Source organism: Fusarium sambucinum, chromosome III (assembly GCF_050947815.1).
Source record: "Fusarium sambucinum isolate potato_lamoka chromosome III, whole genome shotgun sequence".
NCBI lineage: Eukaryota > Fungi > Ascomycota > Sordariomycetes > Hypocreales > Nectriaceae > Fusarium > Fusarium sambucinum.
This window is the reverse complement of record NC_139292.1, coordinates 243,933-261,943: the sequence shown is the minus strand read 5'-3', so window position 1 is coordinate 261,943 and position 18,011 is coordinate 243,933. Positions and strand designations below refer to the sequence as shown.

At 44.2% G+C, this 18,011-nt stretch overlaps 10 protein-coding genes across 10 annotated transcripts; 4 read left to right on the top strand and 6 right to left on the bottom strand.

Moving 5' to 3' along the window:
- Positions 1-390: 390 nt before the first annotated feature.
- FSST1_010253 (uncharacterized protein) lies at positions 391-1,671 on the bottom strand (the record flags this gene model as incomplete). The annotated part of the gene is made up of 1 exon (XM_083233266.1): positions 391-1,671. One exon carries the CDS (start codon positions 1,669-1,671, stop codon positions 391-393), a length of 1,281 nt encoding a protein of 426 aa, XP_083079949.1.
- A 1,519-nt stretch (positions 1,672-3,190) lies between these two features.
- On the top strand, positions 3,191-4,389 carry FSST1_010252 (uncharacterized protein; the record flags this gene model as incomplete). Its single annotated transcript, XM_083233265.1, has 4 exons — positions 3,191-3,227; positions 3,279-3,392; positions 3,448-3,842; positions 3,889-4,389. The coding sequence occupies 4 exons, from the start codon at positions 3,191-3,193 to the stop codon at positions 4,387-4,389; spliced, it is 1,047 nt and encodes a 348-aa protein (XP_083079948.1).
- A 365-nt stretch (positions 4,390-4,754) lies between these two features.
- On the bottom strand, positions 4,755-5,068 carry FSST1_010251 (uncharacterized protein; the record flags this gene model as incomplete). The annotated part of the gene is made up of 2 exons (XM_083233264.1): positions 4,755-4,920; positions 4,971-5,068. The coding sequence occupies 2 exons, from the start codon at positions 5,066-5,068 to the stop codon at positions 4,755-4,757; spliced, it is 264 nt and encodes an 87-aa protein (XP_083079947.1).
- A 276-nt stretch (positions 5,069-5,344) lies between these two features.
- Positions 5,345-7,225, top strand: FSST1_010250 (uncharacterized protein; the record flags this gene model as incomplete). The annotated part of the gene is made up of 4 exons (XM_083233262.1): positions 5,345-5,383; positions 6,879-6,933; positions 6,983-7,089; positions 7,136-7,225. The coding sequence occupies 4 exons, from the start codon at positions 5,345-5,347 to the stop codon at positions 7,223-7,225; spliced, it is 291 nt and encodes a 96-aa protein (XP_083079946.1).
- A 267-nt stretch (positions 7,226-7,492) lies between these two features.
- Positions 7,493-8,796, top strand: FSST1_010249 (uncharacterized protein; the record flags this gene model as incomplete). The annotated part of the gene is made up of 2 exons (XM_083233261.1): positions 7,493-8,596; positions 8,650-8,796. 2 exons carry the CDS (start codon positions 7,493-7,495, stop codon positions 8,794-8,796), a joined length of 1,251 nt encoding a protein of 416 aa, XP_083079945.1.
- A 183-nt stretch (positions 8,797-8,979) lies between these two features.
- FSST1_010248 (uncharacterized protein) lies at positions 8,980-9,474 on the bottom strand (the record flags this gene model as incomplete). Its single annotated transcript, XM_083233260.1, has 1 exon — positions 8,980-9,474. The coding sequence occupies one exon, from the start codon at positions 9,472-9,474 to the stop codon at positions 8,980-8,982; it is 495 nt and encodes a 164-aa protein (XP_083079944.1).
- A 1,471-nt stretch (positions 9,475-10,945) lies between these two features.
- On the bottom strand, positions 10,946-11,502 carry FSST1_010247 (uncharacterized protein; the record flags this gene model as incomplete). Its single annotated transcript, XM_083233259.1, has 3 exons — positions 10,946-11,074; positions 11,134-11,309; positions 11,364-11,502. 3 exons carry the CDS (start codon positions 11,500-11,502, stop codon positions 10,946-10,948), a joined length of 444 nt encoding a protein of 147 aa, XP_083079943.1.
- A 523-nt stretch (positions 11,503-12,025) lies between these two features.
- FSST1_010246 (transcription factor domain-containing protein) lies at positions 12,026-13,982 on the bottom strand (the record flags this gene model as incomplete). The annotated part of the gene is made up of 2 exons (XM_083233258.1): positions 12,026-13,819; positions 13,875-13,982. The coding sequence occupies 2 exons, from the start codon at positions 13,980-13,982 to the stop codon at positions 12,026-12,028; spliced, it is 1,902 nt and encodes a 633-aa protein (XP_083079942.1).
- A 415-nt stretch (positions 13,983-14,397) lies between these two features.
- On the top strand, positions 14,398-16,801 carry FSST1_010245 (FAD-dependent oxidoreductase; the record flags this gene model as incomplete). The annotated part of the gene is made up of 3 exons (XM_083233257.1): positions 14,398-15,349; positions 15,397-15,543; positions 15,594-16,801. The coding sequence occupies 3 exons, from the start codon at positions 14,398-14,400 to the stop codon at positions 16,799-16,801; spliced, it is 2,307 nt and encodes a 768-aa protein (XP_083079941.1).
- A 37-nt stretch (positions 16,802-16,838) lies between these two features.
- On the bottom strand, positions 16,839-17,714 carry FSST1_010244 (uncharacterized protein; the record flags this gene model as incomplete). Its single annotated transcript, XM_083233256.1, has 1 exon — positions 16,839-17,714. The coding sequence occupies one exon, from the start codon at positions 17,712-17,714 to the stop codon at positions 16,839-16,841; it is 876 nt and encodes a 291-aa protein (XP_083079940.1).
- Positions 17,715-18,011: the final 297 nt, after the last annotated feature.

Sequence of the window (18,011 nt, the reverse complement as noted above, 5' to 3'; positions counted from 1 at the left end):
TCAAACTGGGCTGGAGATGGCGCTATGACCCCAGAGAAAGTAGAGATGATAATCTTACAACATGTCCTTTGACACAATGCCAAGCAGACTACGTTAAGAATGAGGAAGCATTAGTATTTTACTATGGGCATCGTGAGCAAACTCCGGTCGGACATTCAATGGAATGCAATGATGATTGTTCACTAGGAGTGATGAACACTACGTACTTGTCAAAATCATATCGATAAAGCATCAGAACAGAGTATGTCTCCTAGAGAGTGAATACGTTTTTGCTTCAGAGACCTATCAAACTATCAATCGCCTCGTTAACCAGAAACCCCCAAGGCCATAGAAAACCGGATAAGCTAAGGTTACACTGATCTATACAGTTTGTCTTATGTAACTCGACTCTCAATACTTCATGGCCGCACTAGCGATATTATCTGCATTCAACAAATCAAGTCCCTCTCGTTCAAGTATCTCCCACACGTAGTCTGTGTAGGATATCGGCCAGCTAGGTAATCCCCACAATCTTGACTTTAAGTTCCGTTCCTTTGCAATCCGAAGTTGATTTCGTAGAGTTTCCATCTGATGATCGTTGAAACCGGTTCTGACACTCCCAATAGCCTTACTAAAAGGTGCCGATGCGCTATAGAACTCATTTTCCAATTCATAATCTCCGTAAAACTCGTCACCATGACTAAATCCCGTTTCGGTGAGAAGATGTAAAGGAGCATCAAGGAAAGCATCATGGCGCTGCAGCCAGTCTTCGAGATCTGGGCCCATATTTATGTCTCGTCTTTGAACAATGCTTCCTGTGCCCACTACTGTTATGGGCCCAGGCCAGAAGGACTGGTTTCTGTTCATGGTTTTGTCGTGTCGAGAAAGATATCCCATATCACGTAAGGGTTCTAGCTGTTGAAGAACTAGAGGCCATGTCTTTTCTGGGTCATCTTTCACGTCGATAAACAATATCAATGTTGTATTTGGCTCTGTGAGATCTGTGAGATAGACCCCATGGGGTTGGTCTGCAATATTGAAGCCTTTGTGAAGCTCTGGCCGATTGACTGAGTTCAGAATCTGTAACAATGGGTCGATATACATAGACCTTAGTGTTCTCCTTGACGAAAGTGATCGTTTATCATGGCCGACAAGGAGGTCTTCTCCGTTCGGACTGAGCCACACATCCGCCTCAACACTTGCACAGCCTACTGCAAGAGCTGAGAGAAGAGGATGAGGTCTCCAATAATCGTTGTGGGAGTGGCACGTTACTGGGAAAACATGTGACGATATTTCTGCGCTCCACATCGCAGCATTGTATTTTGAGTTTCCATGGCTATTGAATCGTTTTTCGAACATGGAGCATGATGTTCCGTAGCTGTTAAGGGCATTTGGCAACAGGACAGTAATCAGCAAGAAAAAAGGTACTCTGTCTTCAATGTCAGCCGTTGTTTGATATCTGTACCACGTATAGGATTGGCTGGATTGAACCTGCATCATTGTTGTTATACAACAGATAGCAGTAGCCCAGAATATGAACTGGCTCTGTCGACCTCTTGTTGTATGTTGTTTCTCGTTTGGTGGTGGGTGGCATGCGACTTGACAACATTCTCCGTTCTCCTGTGAGGGAAGCAACTGGTAGTCGCCTAGCCCAGTTTGGCGTTTGAGATATGAGTAAGTCGCATGCTTCATGGTAGATTTCGTTCGACGTGTTCCAATCGAGGTACATCTGTGATAAGACTGTGGTGGAATATTGAGGCGACTGGCCAGGACGTCAATAACATTTCATAATAATCTTTTTCACTTCCTTATTCATCAGCCTGAAGTTGAATTGTCTCTCGTTCATTTGATTCGTAAGTTTAGAGTTCCATTTTGCCGTCAGAGTAAAGATTCCAGACCGCCCATCCCAGTACGCTAACTAATAATGTACCTCAGGATTGTGGCTGGGCTAAATGTTTCGGAGTTTCATATATCCTTCCAAGGATCGTTTACGACCCTGCTAGCTCTCTGCGCTAGTCAGGGGTCCAGACCCTCGCGTAATTGAACTGAGATGGACGCACGTAAGCTGACAACCAATCTTCCCGTCGTAAGGGAAAGAGGCTTTTCTGACTACAAGGTGTTATATCATTGAAGCATCGAACGAAAAGGTCCAACAAATTTCTCACGATATCCATCAAAGAACTAAGCTTATTTGGCACGTACCATGAGGAAGAGTAACGTTTACAATACTCTCTTTTAATTGGGCTCGACCCCGGCACTTTAGCCGGCCAGCCCCGTTTATATTCGTATAAGGATCCGCTATACGACCCGTCCAATCTAAAGACCGCATCGTATGATACTAACAAGAGAACAACAAAGTACTCACATCTTTCTCGGCGATGAAACGGGGATATACAGAGTAGATTAGGCTATCAAGCTTCTAACTAGCAGTGTCATGATATCTCAACTATCTAGTTCTTTATGCAACATCAAAATCTTCTACCCCAGTGATCAATGTGGAGGACGTAACTGCTTAGCTATGCCTGGACGGTTAAAGAGAAATACCCGCGCTTTTGGAATTAAACCTGATGTCTGAGTCTCTTTACGATAAACATCCATAACCCAGTTACCATATCAAGACAAGTTCAACGTGTATTACCTGGGGCGCAGTTCCGCCGTCATGACACAGACAGGGTCCGGATTCAAACACTTCAGTGTTGCCTTCGGGTCATCAAAACAGATACCAGCCAAAAGTCCTGCCTAAGCAAAGAGGGGCCCGTATCATTGGACCTTTTCTCCAGGTTGTCTAGTCATGTTGGGAATTCTATCCTGACAAAGCCCCTAACTACACCAAGTCAGGAAAACGCCGGCATCTCTCAACTACACCAAGTCAGGAAAACGCCGGCATCCCTCAACTTACCCTTGCACCACACTAAAGTTGTCGTAATTGCGGTTAGCGAAAAATATGATTATCCTGCCTACAATGGTAAGGTTCTCAATTTGAAGGTGGGCTATGCTTCTCTATTGTATTGCACATTATTCAGTCTATATTAAAGAGGCTGCAGAGAACACGCACCATTGCTTATTCTTCCTACTGAATACAGTTTTGGAAGAATTTATCCCCTCATGCCTTGTAAAGACATCAAATCCGGCCACGGAACATTGGACCAACTGAAACGACACAGCACTTTACTTTCCTGCATTGAATTATTCCATTTTGAGTCTTCCAAACATGACACGCAAATTTACTTTGTATAGTGTTCTTCTTCGTCCGTCACGATACATACGACTTTTAACCATTTCTTTACTTTTTGTCACAGCATCATGGCTTATTGCAATCAAATTACCTTCACTTTGCGCTCGTGAAGCCGACGTCGAGACCGACTATCCTTTGATCCATAGATATATCTCTTCGTCTAATAGCACTGGAGGTGGTAAGTCGACATTCCAGAATGATGCTATACCATGCAGTCTGACTTTATAATTAAGCATGGTACATCCCCCCCTCTTGGACTGATACGAATCACAAACACCCCCAAAACATTCTCGATGCCGCACGTATAGCTTCTCAAAGTGCTCTATCCAGGAAAGAGAGACAGCTGCCTTCCTCGAATATTCCCCTAATTGTTCACCAAACCTGGAAAACGACAGCGGCACATGGTTGGAATCCCAAAATCCTACCTTGGGTTGAATTATGGCTTGAGGCCTCGATCAACGTTGAACTTGGTCCTGCAATGGCATACCTGTTTTGGGATGATGTCGGGATGCGTTCCCTGATCGAAGAATTCGAGCATGACTTTCTTGAGACCTATGACTCGATATTGACACCAGTCGAGCGAAGCGACGCGTTTCGAATTCTAGTCTGCAAGCACTTTGGCGGGATAGTAAGAACTCCCAATGATGTTTTATGGTATTGTCTAACTTGAATAGTATGGCGATCTCGACACCGAACTTATACGGCATCCAGCTACCTGGATCGGCCCATCGGATATAGTAGCCTGGACAGACGGCGAGACAGGAAAGGACTACGGTTATCACAACGATTCAATAATGCTAGACGACGAAATACAAGTAGTCAACCTTCTTTGGGGCTTGGAAGCTGATAATGACCCGGGCACGGATGCATACTGGCGTCAAAGCTACACATACCCTCAACAACTATCGCAATGGGCCTTCGCAGCTGCACCTCATCACCCGGTAGTTTCACGGTACATGGACAACCTGCGCAGCTATACAAAAGACAACGAGACAGCGGCTCTGAACAGTGACCCGCTCAAGCGAACTGGCCCTGCAGCTGTCACCCTTGCTACAAAGTCTTGGCTGGAAGACCATGTCGGATTTCGATGGACAAGCTTGACGGGTATAAAGGATGGGGGCAGACCCAAGTTAGTGAATGATATTCTTATCCTTCCTATAACAGGCTTCCAGTAAGTTCAAAGTACCTACATTCAGTCAATGCTAATTCTACAAAGTCCAAGTCACGGAAGTCGCAATGCAAGGATGGGTAGGAAACCTATGACAGACCCAGAGGCGAGATTATGTCATCATGGCACAGGATCGTGGAAGCATTTCAATCTGTCCGGGGAATATGGAAAGATTTGTCGAAGGCTTTTTGGTCTTTGTAGAGACTGGCCGAGAATTACAGGATAAGGCAGATACAAGGTGAAGATATACAATAAAACGTAAGTGAAATTGATTAGAGGTAAATGTAGCTATAATAATTGAGATGAATAAGCAAATTGACAAAGGGACGTTCCCGGATGCGGCCGGTTCCGTTGTGAGCCAAAATAGGTCGCTCAAATGGTTTTAACAGAGCCCTTCTTGCTACTAAGGAAATCGCGAAGAGCAAGTTTGCTGCTTCCAAACTTAACTGAGACAGCAGAAGAGGGCTGAACGGTGTTGATGTAGGGACCCTGAAGCAGAGGCATGAATTTGTGAACGGCCTGCTTGGCATCATGAAGACTGGGAGGGGCAATCTTCTGAATGACAAACTTGATGAAGTCAAAGATTACATCGCACTGGAAATCTCATCGTCAAGAGGTATGATCTTCAGAGCTTCGATCTTCTGCTGAGAAAGGGTCGAGAGGGCCTGGTAGGCGACATCCGCCATGATAGCGCGCTGGACGAGAACACGAGTGGCTTCGATATCACCAGGTGCGGGGGCAAGTCCACTATATTTCTCCAGAAGCTTGGGCGTAATCTCAGACACGGCAATATTTCCAGCCTCAGAAACAATCTGTTCAACAGCAGACACGCCGCCTCGAAGAAAGGGACCAAGGGAGGAGAAAACGTTTTGACGATTAGGCAAGATTAGGGTGGTTCCAAGGATCCCCTTCACAAGGTCATTAAAGTCTGCTAGTACACTGAAGAGGCGGAGCAGAACGCAATGGAACTCCAGTGGTCCCAGTCCTTCCGCACTCGTACTGTCCGCTACTATCTCGTCAATGCTCACAACCAATCCACGGGCGGTGTGGATGTTTTGATGTACATCCAGGATCGCTTCTAAAATTATGGATCAAAAGTCTATGGATATCTCCCCGCTAACATATAATCTACCACAAAAAGTCAAACTGACCCTATAACTTTAATTATATATAACTTCGATAAAAGATATCGCAAAATAATAGGATTTTATCCATCTTATATATAAAATGCCAAAGTAACTATAAATTTAATCCTATTATTAAGGCTCTTATAGTGCAGGCTATAGAGAATAGCTAATTACTTTATAATATTATATCTAAGGCAAGATACTTATTATAAGCTATCTTAAATATTATTTAATGCTAAAAAATAAAATAATCCTTAAATAAAAAATATTAACCTAGGTATCTAAAGAAACTCTTATTTTAGCAGATTTAATATATACTTATATTACTTAAAAGGGACCGCTATATTATATATAAAGCTCTTATTAACTTCTTAAGTACTTAAGTCTCTTAGATTACTATTTACTGATATATCCGCCGATATTATAGCTGTAAATAGAAAGTAATATAGAGGATTTTACTATTAAAAGAAATAGCTTATTAGTAACTTTTATAGTATTAAAATTAAAAAGAGGATATTATTAAATTAATAGAGGTATATTACTTTAAAGATAGTAACTTATTTTAACTTAAGAATTAGTAATTAATTTCCAGTAACCTTTAAATAATTTTTTCTAATAAGTTATTAGTTTAGTTTTAACTTAACTATAAATAAAGCTAGGTATTCTAGAAGCCTTATAAGAAGTTTATAAAGAATCTTATAAATATTATAATATATAGAAAGTTAAAATTAATAATTATAGTCTAGGGAATAATCTAGAAAGGCAGGAAATCCGATATTATTATTATAATATATAATTAAATAGCTAAATAGAAAAGATATACTTTAAAATTATATTAAGAGGTATTATTAGAGGGATTCTTTCCTATATTTAATAGTATAAGGAGTTTTTAATAAGATAATGCCTATATATATATATCTAAGTTTATAATAAAATAGCTGCTTTTTTATAGGATTCTATAGATTAACTGGCCAGTATATAGCCTAGATTTTAACCTAATTAAATATATTTAAAAGCAATTAAAGTTAAATATTTATAAGATATTTCCTTAATTAAATCTCTTAAAAAATAATAAAGTTAATAGAGTAAAAATAATTAAATATATTAAGTTAGTATAGGCAGTAATAATAACCAGTTAAATAAATGCCTTAATTAATTCTTTCCCTTGATAACTTAATGCCTATATTTATATAAAAGGTTAATATATAAAATATTAAAGAGAAAAATTAAGGCTTTTTAATAGTATAAAAATTAATTTAATTGACCTTTATTTAATATACTATTTAATTAATTAAAGTTATTATAGTTAAATGCATTAAGTTAGTATAGGGTGGGGTATCTATAGACTTTTAATTATTAATTTTACAAGGACTCCAATAATAATAACTTCATTGGAGAACTTCCTGGTGCACGACAGGAGGGCGGTATGCTACCAACTAATTCCTTTTATCCATCTGCTAAATCTCAAACTAGGTAACTGGGTCGCCGAAATTAGCGATCGTTTCCAGTATGGCCAGAAGAACAAGAACGGAGACGGTCGTTGGGTTGCTCTCCACGATAAGAATAACAAGCCCTACCAGGTATGTTTGCCATTTCTGCTTGGAATCGACTTACTAATGTTGGCAGCACCGCTTCATGATTGTTACTATGCAGGGTCGGCTCAGTCAGACAGCGAAGAACCTGGCGAGAGGCTTTGGTGCTATTACCTTTAAATGATTATCGTTGTGAAACATTTAAAATGTAAGCCGCTGGCATTTTAAGAGACGAAATACACGTCATTTTATGCTGCTTACCCTAAGCTTCTTAGACTGCTTTAGACAAGCAAGTGAGCCGTGGTGGAGCAGTTGGGATCGGAAAAGCAATTGTCCGCTCATTGGCTCGTTACCCGACCGCTCCACCTCAACAGTTGCCTTGCAACCTTTGTTTCCTTTCATCAGTATCACCAGTCACATCTATCATGCAATTCAACATGAGTAATTGATCATGCACAATTCCGTCATTAAAGCCTGGATCGACGAAGTAGCACAAATAACTAGTCCAACTCGCAAAAGGAAGCGCGACGACGACGACGAAATAGCCTATCCTAGCCCAATGTCAAGCCCTTCTAAACGTGTCGTCCCCATTGATCTCGAGACGACTCCTCGCGCAAGATCAGATGCCCAGTCATTTGAAGGGTCACTCAGGCACGCAGCTGACTCTCCATCCGCCAAGAGGAGACGGCATTCCCCGAAGAAGCACAATACTACAGCCAGTCTGCTTACGCTTGACCCACCTATACACATTGTACAGACGACGACGGGACTTTCAGCAGTGCCAAAATGCATCCGCGGACTATATAGAGAGATTCACTCGACCAATGCAGGATTTCTTCCACTCGGCCTCAAACAGATTATGACGGAAGACGAGATGGATGACCTTGTCATCTCACCACACATGTGGATGAGAGAAGAAGAAGAAGGCATACCATATGACCAAAAGATCAAAAACGAACACCGCATAATACTCGATATCCTCGAGGAGGCAGCCGAGGCAAGTCGACTAGCCAAAGGCGAATCAGCATGGAACGCCCAAGTCCACTATCCCCTTTTAAAGCTCGCCTTTTCAGACTTTCCTTCTCTCCGCCCTGAGACAATCACCAATGCACAGATCGTCAAAGACTTCCGTCCGAGATCAAATAGCATCCCGAACTCCTCTGCTTCATCATCCAGCTTACTAAGTGACTCGAGCCAGTGGACAGAGCCAGTGTCATCTTCGGCCCATAAGATGGTCGACTTTGCGCTTGCTTTAATCCCTGATGCGGAATTACAGACCAAAATCGACCTTTTTCTCCGAACACAACACCACGAGACTATCAACCAGACGACATATCCAGCGCTTGCCAACAGGCCTGCGCCACTATTTATCGAGACAAAAACGACGAGCGGGAGTGGGAGCAGAAGTCAAGTGCAGCTTGGGATATGGGCTGCTTCGTGGTTCCAGCGATTACGAGCCGCAGGCTCAGCAAAAGAGGCTATACCGATCCCACTTGTGCAGGTATACGGAAATATTTGGCATGTCATTTTCGCCTTTAACGAGAATGACAAGGTGGTAAGTTCTCTCTATTTAGAAGTTGTTTGATTCCACTGACGTGATTACTATAGACACTGGTTGATCATACTTTTCGCATTGGTGATACTGCCAGTATCGTTGGCATGTATCAACTTATGGCTGCTTTGAGAGTCGTTGGAAAATGGGCTGATACAGAATTCCGAACGTGGGTGGCTGAGTTTCTGGAAGGCATTTGTTAAATTGAACCCTTGATATAATGTAATGAACAATAGATACCCTTTGTTTTTGTATTGACTAGACTAGCTAGTGGGTTTAGCTTCCTAAGTCCTAGGGGAGGAAAGATAAATAGCCCAAGGACAATGGCCTAAGTTTTATAAACTGGTCTCTTATGCTTCTGATACCCTGAAGATAGGCGGTCATCTCTACTCAAGCTTGTTGTCTGACTCTAAAAAAACAAGACGTTCCTTGTAGTTTTTTGACTCCTCGCGAATATCGTCCAACTTGTCTTTCAGCTTTTCATTAATCTCTCGTCCTTCTTTCCGATGTTCCTCAGCCAATGGTGGGGGGAGAATCCCTGGGGGCGGGTTGTACCACTGCTCTTTGGGAACCTTTGTTCCATCAACTCCACGCCACAACTTCTCCTCCTCCGGATCATAAGGCAAACGGTCCAACAGAGCTTTTATTAATGCTGGTCTCAACGCGATTGCATGGAGAATATTGCGATCGGCATCGAGAAAGCGGAAAACCCCATCACGGCCAAGGTCTGCAATACCTAGGAGATCTAGGTCATAGCTCTCCGTTTTGTGTAGAATATCGCTCATTTCTTGTTGTTCTGGCGAAAGGTCTTTGTATGCAATGCCTTGTTGAGTTTCTTCAGAGCTTGCGGGTTGTTGGTGGTTTGAACCTGATTGACACATGATTATCGAAGTGTTTGTTGTTGATATTGACTGTTAATCAAAGGGTAGAAAAAAAGACTAGAATCGAAGCTTCGCATGAGAGTGGGATGATCTTGAATACGTCACGTGCCAAGTGTAACAGCACGTGAATAGCATGTGAAGGCTCCTGGCAGGAAACACGTCCCTTGTCAGTGCGCTCTTTGCAAATAATATCGGCTCGAAGATATAATAAATACGGCTCAGAGCTCACCAGGCTATGTTGGTCGGTACGTTCAAATTTTTAGGTAACGAATATGCATGTTGGTTGTTGTGTCCCCGTTCGACATGTATGGTACGATAAAGTGGCTACAGCCCTTTTCACTCTTCTCGTCATCCCACAACAGATGGTGTTGAGGTATTTGTTGGCTCGGATATCACAGAATACGATTTACGTAATAGTTGAAATAACCAACAAGCTCCTATCTATTTCGATAATTTTACACCATTTGCTTCTGAAGACCACATCTGATTGGCTTTTCATTGGGACAAGCTTAGGCTTGTTGGTTCTCATGTCAACTTGTGTTGAACGTGGAGGATATCACGGGTACGATCACGTGATCACATCATACATACATGTACATCTCTTTCCTGTCTGCAGTCCTTCAACTTAGATCTTCAATCAATTCATTCAATCATCACTCTCACACTTCAATAACTTGACCATGTTGATTGTCGACCGACAGCTATGGTATTCAGGGAGGTTCCAGCACGCGACTTGTAAGAAATCCCAGGTAGAAATATGTCAACAGTGAAATGTATTATCAGTGATACGAAAACACCAAAAACTCCAATTGACTGAACACAGCCACCTAAACGTATTCTGAGATGAAGTAACGACGAAACAAATTCACGACCTGGTTCAGGCGTTAGAGAAGAATGATCCAGAAGTCGCTGCAGAGCCCAAGGTTTCAAACAGACGAGATCTAAATGTTATCGAGCCTCGGCGCTTATGCAGTCATCCATGCTACTATTTCCAAATTACATGTCTGACCTATACTGCCTGTCATTTCTGCAGGTTATAACCCAACCGGCGGGGGGTATGTATTTAACCTTGGTACTCAGGGTATCCGTACTTTTCGATATAGATCGCGAGTTAAATGTGTGCCAAAGGATATAGGGCTTCAATTAGTACTATGTTACTCCATACTGATAGGGAATATACTACTATTATGACGCAGAACATAAAGATGCTTCGCCGTATACACATACATTAGCCTTTCATCCTTTTTTGTATTCAATACTTGTTGGGCAGTCTTTGTTCCTCTACATTGTTCCATTTAATCTGCATTTTATGGAAAGAATACATAATTGTCTGGACAAAACTGGCTCGGATAGGGGAAATCATCGTGTACAAAATCCCTCCCTACTCGTCTTATCTTTCCAACCTCTCAATTTCACCCCCAATCCAACGCCGACAATCCTTTCCAGTGGTCTGTCTCAGAAATACCGCCTTTTAGAAGTTGCGGAGGTAATCGCCAAGGAGTGGACTATGCATACGCAAGTCGTCAATAGAAAAGAAACCATTTGCAAACTTTGAAGTCTCCTGGCCTAGCTTGGACATGAGTGCTTCAATAAAACGCAACTATGATAGGTAGGTTAGCGATACTTTGGCGCATAATACCCACACTTATTTTTACTGACCTGGAATGCTTGGTTGTTCTTGTCATGGAACACCAACCAACGCTTAGTCTTGTCTCTGTTCTGGCCATACTGGAAAGAATCATCAACGATGACGGTCAAGTCATCTCCGGGGCCCTGCTTGGCTTTCAGAGCATCGAGGCGGCTCCTCTGAATGAAAATAACACCCTCCTCATTACCTACATTCTTGCCGTCAGCAGAAGTCACCAATGTCGCACTGATACTACACTAACTATTGTCTGTGTTGAAAAAAGGAACAGTGTAGTACTGTTCAGAGTGGTTGAGAAAGTTCTTAGCCCACTCAACCGTGACCTGAGTGCTGGTAAGCTGGTCAACAGGAATGAAGATCTTGTTTCCCAACTCAACGACCATGATGATTGATTTGCGAAAGTGTGTATTTTTTTCAGAAAATAATTATAATAAAAAGAATTTCATATAGGGGATTCAGATTTGATTCTGGAAGTATAATCGTGATAAGGAAGTGAAGGGTGGATATTCAGGAAACTGGATGGGTTTATATAGGTATTCATCAAACTATCCACTGGAATTCAAGGTAATTTAACAGCAATTCTCAAGCGCTTGGTTGCCCACGGGATCATGGACCGATCCAGACCTGAGCTCATGTCTCAATGTCTCACTTGTATTGGAATTAGTGCTTCGCGATAAGCCACATGACAGGCAATGGCTGGCTGAGTCCAGGCACTAACCAATGAGAGTCTCTGAACGCTTTGTAAGCATTTGCGAAATTGAAGGGAACTTGTCGTCAGGTCTCTACAGAATCACGATATATGGGAAAACGATGTATAGAGATTGAGTCAAGTTGACGGCTTGCTACCGAATCTCAACCACAAATTTCAACTCAGCAGTGAAATTTAGAGGCAAATACTAAATGTATTTATATCATGTCTACTATCAACTTTCTCAAAGTATTTGTTTCCTGGCACACACTATTTACTGAGTTGTCTTCCCGCGCACTAGAAGCCCAGATCGTAGTAAGACTTGTGTACTGGTCCAAGCTTCGTAGCAGTGTAGGCATCGCAGGAGTTAGATCAACATCTTGATCCGAGCCCACCATCTCAAGGATATTCGTTGTTAGTGAGTCAAAGCTTGAGCAGAGTAGTTTTCCTTGATCCCATCGCTCACTCAGACTCCGAAGGATGAACATGATATCTCTCACCATTACCCATATGTGCAGTGTGCGTAAGTCATCATGGCTCGCATCTCGTCTTACACGAAGATGCCAGAAACTGTACAACGCCATAAGACCTGTCCAATACACTTTTTCGCATGCAACCTGAACGTAAAATATGGAATTTGCCTCCACCAAGCCGCGATAGAGCCCAATGAACCCAATTGCGGAATGCCATAGCTCGTTGAGCTCGTCTCTTGTTCGATCAGGAAGTAACCTACATGGCCTCAGTAGAAGCATACGGCCCATAAGCCATTCACTTTCCAAAAGAGTCCTTGTCGGTAGCTGAGAGCTTGCATCTTTCCACCCTGTCAACTTCTGGGAAAGCCTCATAAAGATATTTCGTGCGATATGCGTATTTACGCTTGTACTGTCATTGAGGGCATTATAAATCTCAGACTGGAGCTGTAGGGCACGATATCGCTGTAAGTACCCGTGAATCTCAATAGGCGTAGCCGGGATCTCAATCCTAAACGTTGGTAGGGACACATTGATGGCAGAGTCAGATATCTCCGTAGGACGTCCACATCCTAGAGTCATCGATCGGTCAAACGCATAGACACTCCACCAAAGTCGACGACGCGTTTCCAACAAGCTCACTTCGATGGAGTCTGCAGGTTTCGGATCTTGGTGGAGCCCGAGGTCAACACACATACGTATGCCAACACCGATGAGATACCATGCGTCAAGCAGTGAGGGATTCAACGTCGCAAATTGTATGAGGAACAAGATAGACTGTACTCCGATGATGTTGCTTGGTATGATGGCAGATTCACGAAACGCCAGTGCATTTCGGAAGAGTCTTTCTGCCTGTGCTGATATGACGCTGTCTGCACTACGCGATAGGCTGGAAGCTGATATTGCCAGTACTAGCAGGACAGTGAAATAACTATAGCCGTGGCTGAGGGACGAACGATCAAAGTCTTCTACACTTGGCGACAAGATGCTGATTGGGTTCGGTGGATGGTGATTGTCTCCGTTTTGTACAGAAGCCGAGGCGCCGGAGAAGACATGTTGAAATTGGACCCAGAATCCCTGGATGGAGAAGAAGGGAAGACGAGGGTATACGTTGTCAAAGTAATGTTTTGCAAGACTCAAAGCCGTAGATTCCTTAGGTAGGCAAGGCGTCATGTCATCTTGCTGGGATTGATGAATAGATGATGATATCTGATCAGTTCCCGCAGTAGCCAAAACAAGCGTTGAGAGTGTCGGACCTCCTGTAGTTGAAGTGTACGAGCATGGAATAATAGGAAGAGCTTCTATATCATTGACGAGAGAGTCGATCATTGAGCTCTCCTGTGCTTGCGGTCTTGATGATGGGGCCGAAGGACCATCTTTCCTGGTCTGTGCTTGAGCCAGTCGTTGCTTAGCATTGGTGATCTTTTGTAAGAGGAAGGCGTGGTAATCTCTTCCACGACTTGATGTGTCATTCTGGAGAGAACAAGTATCTTGACGTCCAGATCTTACACAACGGTCGCAAGCTGGAGTAGCCCCGTCACACTATGGATCTTTCAACATATGGACGAGAAAGATGGACAGATGTAGTTAGACAAACCTTGATCTTTCGGCTTTTGCAGAAGCTGCATGCCGAGAATACTTGTGACACTCTCAACGATACATTTCTCAAAGGGCCTCGTGCGTCATGAGATCCAGCTTGATCCATTTCAGCGTGAGCAAGTCATTGGGCTCAGCAGATAGCTATGTCGCAACAGCTTCAGTCACTTGAGAACAAGAGCCACAATGTGAGTAGCTATGCGGGGAAACACGAGAAGTGACGGAACCGCCGACGGCTTACATTCCGCGGCAATTTGTGGGTCGTCGTGGTCTAAATAGGCAGTTGTGCTAGCCCGTCCTAGGTCCGGGGTAATCAGCACCGAGTCCAACGGCGGTTCCGTCTGTGTCGGATATGAGAATCGGTACCAGTTCTTGGAAGAATGTATCATGTGATTGAGCAATGTCAATAACTACTAGATTTAAAACATCGAGTGTCTTTGCAGAATGGTAGCGTTAGAAAAGAAGTTCTCAGTTCCCTCTCTTATTATTCACTTGACAAATAACCCTTGTCACAATATACAAACATGGCCCCTGCAAGAGTATCCCACGACCCGGTTCTTCGCCGAGAACCAGCAGCTTCAAGTCGCGACTTCCAAGTCCGCAACTTAGATGCAGATCTTTGTGTATGTGGTGGCGGCTTTGCTGGTACCATTGCGGCAATTTCTGCAGCAAGGAACGATGTCAAAGTCATCCTCATCCAAGACCGCCCTGTCCTGGGAGGTAATGCATCAAGCGAAGTTCGGTTGTGGATCCTCGGAGCTACTTCACACATGTTCAATAATAACCGCTACGCTAGAGAGGGTGGTCTTGTTGATGAGATACTCTTGGAAAATCTTTATCGAAATCCTGAAGGCAACCCTCTCATTCTGGACACTATTCTGCTAGAAAAGGTCCGGCTTGAGCCTAATATTCAGCTATTCTTGAACACCGCACTGGTTGGGTGCGAGAAGGATGGCGAACGCATCAGCTCTGTCAACGCGTTCGCTTCTCAATCATCACTTAAGTTCAATATCCGGGCTGAGCAGTTTATCGACTGTACAGGTGACGGTACACTCTCTTTCCTAGCTGGAGCTCCATTCAGAATTGGCGCCGAGAAACGTGACGAGTTCGGAGAGCTCTTTGCCCCGTCTTCAGAGTATGGTCACCTACTGGGTCACTCCATTTACTTTTACACAAAAGATGTCGGTAAGCCTGTCAAGTTCGTTGCTCCATCTTACGCTCTCAAAGATGTCGAGGCAGAAATCCCTCGGTTCAAAAGCTTCAGCACCAAGGAGATGGGCTGCAATCTTTGGTGGATCGAGTATGGTGGTAGACTTGATACCATTCACGACACTGAGGAGATCAAGTGGGAACTGTGGAAGGTTGTTTATGGTGTTTGGGACTACTTCAAGAACTCGGGTCGCTTCCCTGAGGCGGAAAATCTGACACTTGAGTGGGTTGGCACTATCCCTGGAAAGAGAGAAAGTAGGAGATTCGGTCAGTATTTCTACCCGTGTCAACTCGTCTGATGCTAACCTTTCCAGTGGGCCCCAAGATGATGATTCAGCAGGATGTAGTGGAGCAGAGATTTCATTCTGATGCAGTCTCTTTTGGTGGCTGGTCACTCGACCTACACCCTGCAGACGGTGTCTTTTCTGAAGTGGATGGCTGCACCCAATGGCACTCCAAAGGTGAGTTTGTTAGGTACCCAAGAGACTACAGGTAACTAACATATACCCAGGTGTCTACCAGATTGCGTTTTCCTCTATGATTTGCTCTGAAATACCGAATCTCATGTATGGAGGTCGCATCATCTCAGCATCTCATGTTGCCTTCGCCTCTACACGAGTGATGGCAACGTGTGGAGCCAACGCCAACGCTTTAGGAATTGCAGCATCACTATGCAAGAAGAAAGCCCTTGATCCTTTGCACCTACTCCAGAAGGCTGAAATGAAGAATTTCCAACTGGAGCTCATGCGCTTTGGGCAGTTCATTCCAGGATATAAGCTTGAGGACTCGAAAGATCTTGTCCGTTCAGCTTCAAAGATCGAAGGATCGTCCACTTTTGAACTCTCAAAACTCCCAGCGGATGGCCCGCCCAAAGTCTTGGTCAGAAGCCTTGCACAAATGCTGCCCATGTCGCAGGGACCAGTCCCCAAGTTTTCGATCACTGCCATATCAGTCGTAGCTACTGAGCTGACCGTCCAGCTTCGGGGGTCCCAGAAACCTTACAACTATACACCCGAGGTTATCTTGGTCGAGAAGAAGTTCTCTCTCAATCCAGGTGCCAACGATATTGTCATTGACTTCGAGATGGAGAACCCTCAAACGCAATATGTCTTCCTCGCTTTTATCCAGAATGAGGCTGTCGCACTTTGTACAAGCAAGACCCGCATTTCGGCTCTCATGACAGTTGAGCACGAGTGCACACAAAGTCCACCGAGTGATGTTGGCGTTGATGAATTCGAGCGATGGACACCTGTTAGGAGACCGATGGGCCATAACCTTGCTTTGGGTTTAGAGCCACCACTTAAGGCATGGGGTGTTGAGAACATCCGCAATGGTGTTCCTCGTCCGACCAAGAGAACTAACTGCTGGGTTCCTGGCGTAGATACGTCTGGAAGAAAGCTGCTCAGAGTCAATTGGTCCAATCCGGTTGAAGTTAGCAAAGTGGTTGTATGCTTCGATACAGACTATGATCACGCCCTCGAATCCGTCTTACGAGGCCATCCAGAGAGAGCTATTCCATTCTGTGTTAAGAAATGGCGCCTGCTGGACCTTTCTGACGGTGAACGAGAACTATACGTCGAAGATGAGAATCACATGTCGCGACGTGAGGTGGTCCTTGACTCAAGCAGGAGGTTGACAGATCTTGGAGTAGAGATCCTAGAGCTGAATGGGGGTAAGAATGTTCTTGGTGGAATCTTCGAAGTCCGCGTATACGAATAGATTTATCTTATACTATTGAAAAATTGATTACATCAAACTATCTCTCTGTACAATGAACATCCCGTGTCCCAAGTAGCCACATCTTGACTTGCCATTCCAACTGCTTGCTTCCACAAAATAACACCGGGTCATCCGTTCCATCCATAATAGGTTCAAGATCTCGTAGCTCCATTCTGCGAAGACAAAAGCCACTATCACCACAAACGTTTTGCGAGAGTCCCTTCAATCGTTCGTGCCACCATTGAGACGATTTACCATCAATCATATCATCCTCTTCTTCCCCATTTGTGATAAATATTCGCACCATACTCCAATCTCTTGGATGGAGTAACTGATGCGTCAGTAAATACTCGATGGTGCCAAAGTCATTGCCGCGAATGCTGCACAGTAGAACGGGCTTTCTCTCCCCGTCCTCAGGGTTGCTCCTCCGGTTCTTTGCCACCGCCATAGCGATAAACGGGGCAATGCCAGTGCCCCCAGCAATACAGATAAGTCTTTTGTCACTGTCAAGTATAGCAGGTGGGAATCCACCGGCAGCTTGCTCAATTGTTGCAACCAATGGAGAGTGTGGACGAGGTAACCCAAGTAAACCCGTGACACGTCCATTCCGAGCCATAAGCGAGATGCTCTCGATCACTCCATTATCTGCGTATCCGACATGGTATGGGGTAAAGGACAGGCGTCTGTCCTCTTCTGAAAGGTTCTGGGGTCCAGACACGGGATCAAGATCTGGGGGCAATTGAAGAGTCAAGTGTTGGCCAGGGCGGAAGCTCCGATTGAAGGAATGATTGGCTTCGACAGCAAAGGTATGGACACTAAGGCTGGGTGTTAAACGGGTGGAGGAAACATGCTTGACCAGGTCTGGTGTCGAGCGGGCACCGCTGGCGTCGAATTTGACGCTATCCAGACGCATCTCGGCTCAATAACAAATGATGTGACTACTTGATTTGCTGCTGCCAGACAATTGGGATCAAGCCTCAAATAGTCAAGGGTCACGTTCACACAATCGCCTCATGCTAAACAAGTCGTACCATCAGTAGCTGATTCATCCCTCCCTTCAGCCGCGTGAGACGGAACCGCCGCAAAGGATTACAGTGGGCAGCGGGGGTTCCGTCCATCCCCTCTTTCAAACTATTGAATACCCACATAGCGGAATCGTTCCAGTAGCCTAGCCTCTCCACCAAACCTCCATCTCCGCGCTTCCCCAGAT